General features: G+C 52.2%; 1 protein-coding gene across 1 annotated transcript; it reads right to left on the bottom strand.

Moving 5' to 3' along the window:
* Window positions 1–726: 726 nt before the first annotated feature.
* Window positions 727–1695, bottom strand: LOC121839699 (carboxypeptidase Y-like). The gene has a single exon (XM_042299948.1). The coding sequence runs from the start codon at window positions 1693–1695 to the stop codon at window positions 727–729; it is 969 nt and encodes a 322-aa protein (XP_042155882.1).
* Between the last annotated feature and the right edge of the window lie 544 nt (window positions 1696–2239).

The raw sequence follows: 2239 nt of genomic DNA, 5'->3' as shown, positions 1-2239 counted from the left end.
AACAGTATCACAAACACAACAACATCCACTGCCTGTGAGGAGAGGATCTGTCAGGTTGGAATTAACCTGCTGTGCCACATGTCTCCTGTTGGTGGTTGAGTTTAATCAAAGTAGCTTACACCCCCAGCAAGAGATGAGTCAACAGTGTGCGTGTGTGTGTGTGTGTGTGTGTGTGTGTGTGTGTGTGTGTGTGTGTGCCCGTGTGTGTGTGTGTGTGTGTGTGTGTGTGTGTGTGTGTGTGTGTGTGTGTGTGGTGTGTGTGTGTGCGTCTGAATGTGTGTACGTGGGTGTGTGGGTGTGTGCGTCTGAATGTGTGTACGTGTGTGGGTGTGTGTGTGTGCGTGTGTGTTATTGTGGAGATGTACATAGAAGTCCGCTAGCAACTGCTTCTGACACTGTTGACTTGGCAGGCATGTTGTGTGTGTGTACATGTTGTGTGCGTAATGTCAACAGTATTTTTGCTCACCGCTGCGTCACACTCTTCCATTCTTAACCTCCAGTATCCTGTGGTTCTGTGATGTTCCTGTGGTTCTGTGGTTCTGTAGTCCTGTGGTCCTGTGGTCCTGTGATGTTCCTGTGGTTCTGTGATCCTGTGGTCCTGTGATGTTCCTGTGGTTCTGTGGTCCTGTGATCCTGTGGTTCTGTGATGTTCCTGTGGTCCTCTGATGTTCCTGTGATCCTGTGATGGTCCTGTGATGTTCCTGTGGTCATGTGATGTTCCTGTGGTCATGTGGTCCTGTGCTCCTGTGGTCCTGTGATGTTCCTGTGGTCCTGTGCTCCTGTGGTCCTGTGATGTTCCTGTGGTCCTGTGATGTTCCTGTGGTCCTGTGATGTTCCTGTGGTCCTGTGATGTTCCTGTGGTCCTGTGATGTTCCTGTGGTTCTGTGATGTTCCTGTGGTTCTGTGATGTTCCTGTGGTCCTGTGATGTTCCTGTGGTCCTGTGATCCTGTGGTCCTGTGATGTTCCCGTGGTCCTGTGATGTTCCTGTGGTCCTGTGGTCCTGTGATGTGCCTGGGGTCCTGTGATGTTCCTGTGGTCCTGTGATGTTCCTGTGGTCCTGTGATGTTCCCGTGGTCCTGTGATGTGCTTGTGGTCCTGTGATGTTCCTGTGGTCCTGTGATGCTCCTGTGGTCCTGTGATGTTCCTGTGGTTCTATGATGTTCCTGTGGTCCTGTGATGTTCCTGTGGTCCTGTGATGTTCCTGTGGTTCTATGATGTTCCTGTGGTTCTGTGATGTTCCTGTGGTCCTGTGATGTTCCTGTGGTCCTGTGATGTTCCTGTGGTCCTGTGCTCCGGTGGTCCTCTGGTCCTGTGGTGGTCCTGTGGTCTGTGGTGGTCCTGTGGTCTGTGGTGGTCCTGTGGTGGTCCTGTGGTCTGTGGTGGTCGTGTGGTGGTCCTGTGGTCTGTGGTGGTCCTGTGGTCTGTGGTGGTCGTGTGGTGGTCCTGTGGTGGTCCTGTGGTCTGTGGTGGTCGTGTGGTGGTCCTGTGGTCTGTGGTGGTCGTGTGGTGGTCCAGTGGTGGTCCAGTGGTCTGTGGTGGTCCTTTGGTCTGTGGTGGTCGCGTGCTGGTCCTGTGGTCTGTGGTGGTCGTGTAGTCTGTGGTGGTCGTGTGGTCTGTGGTGGTCGTGTGGTCTGTGGTGGTCGTGTGGTGGTCCAGTGGTCTGTGGTGGTCTTAGAACAGCAGCAGAGTAGCATCTCTATTTTGGAGTATCCAGACACACACACACATACACTAATGGGATATCCATCCTCATAGTTAATGACGGAGTGCGATGTGCCGTTCTGCAGGTTCCCAGGTTCCCTTCCAGATGTTAACCTGGTCACAGTACCAAGCCAAGACAATTAGTGTGTGTGTGTGCGTGTGTCCTGCATCCGAAGCCAAGAGGCACTTCCCATTTTCCCACTGTCCATCTACCTGATCTACAATCTAGGAAGAGGTTCTTGGCAGCAACAAAAGAATGTCACATCTAAGTCCCGCTTCCTGTTAGGAAGGACGAGAAGACATTGGGATGTGGGGGTGGAAAACTATGAGTCATATTCTCACCCTGCAGCTGTTTCAACATCAGCTACCTTCCAGACCAAGGAGGAAAGCTATCAGTCATATTCTCACGTCTGTTGCTGATTTCGACGTCAACTAGCTTCCAGACCAAGGGCCCAGTTGGCCTCCGTACAAGTCAGTGTGACGCTGGTGTGAGCAGCAGAGCGTTACAGGGAAGTACTTTATTTACGTCTTCTCTCA

The sequence above is a fragment of the Oncorhynchus tshawytscha genome, linkage group LG16 (assembly GCF_018296145.1).
Source record: "Oncorhynchus tshawytscha isolate Ot180627B linkage group LG16, Otsh_v2.0, whole genome shotgun sequence".
NCBI lineage: Eukaryota > Metazoa > Chordata > Actinopteri > Salmoniformes > Salmonidae > Oncorhynchus > Oncorhynchus tshawytscha.
Note: the sequence above shows the minus strand (reverse complement) of the source record. Positions and strands in the feature narration are given on the sequence as shown.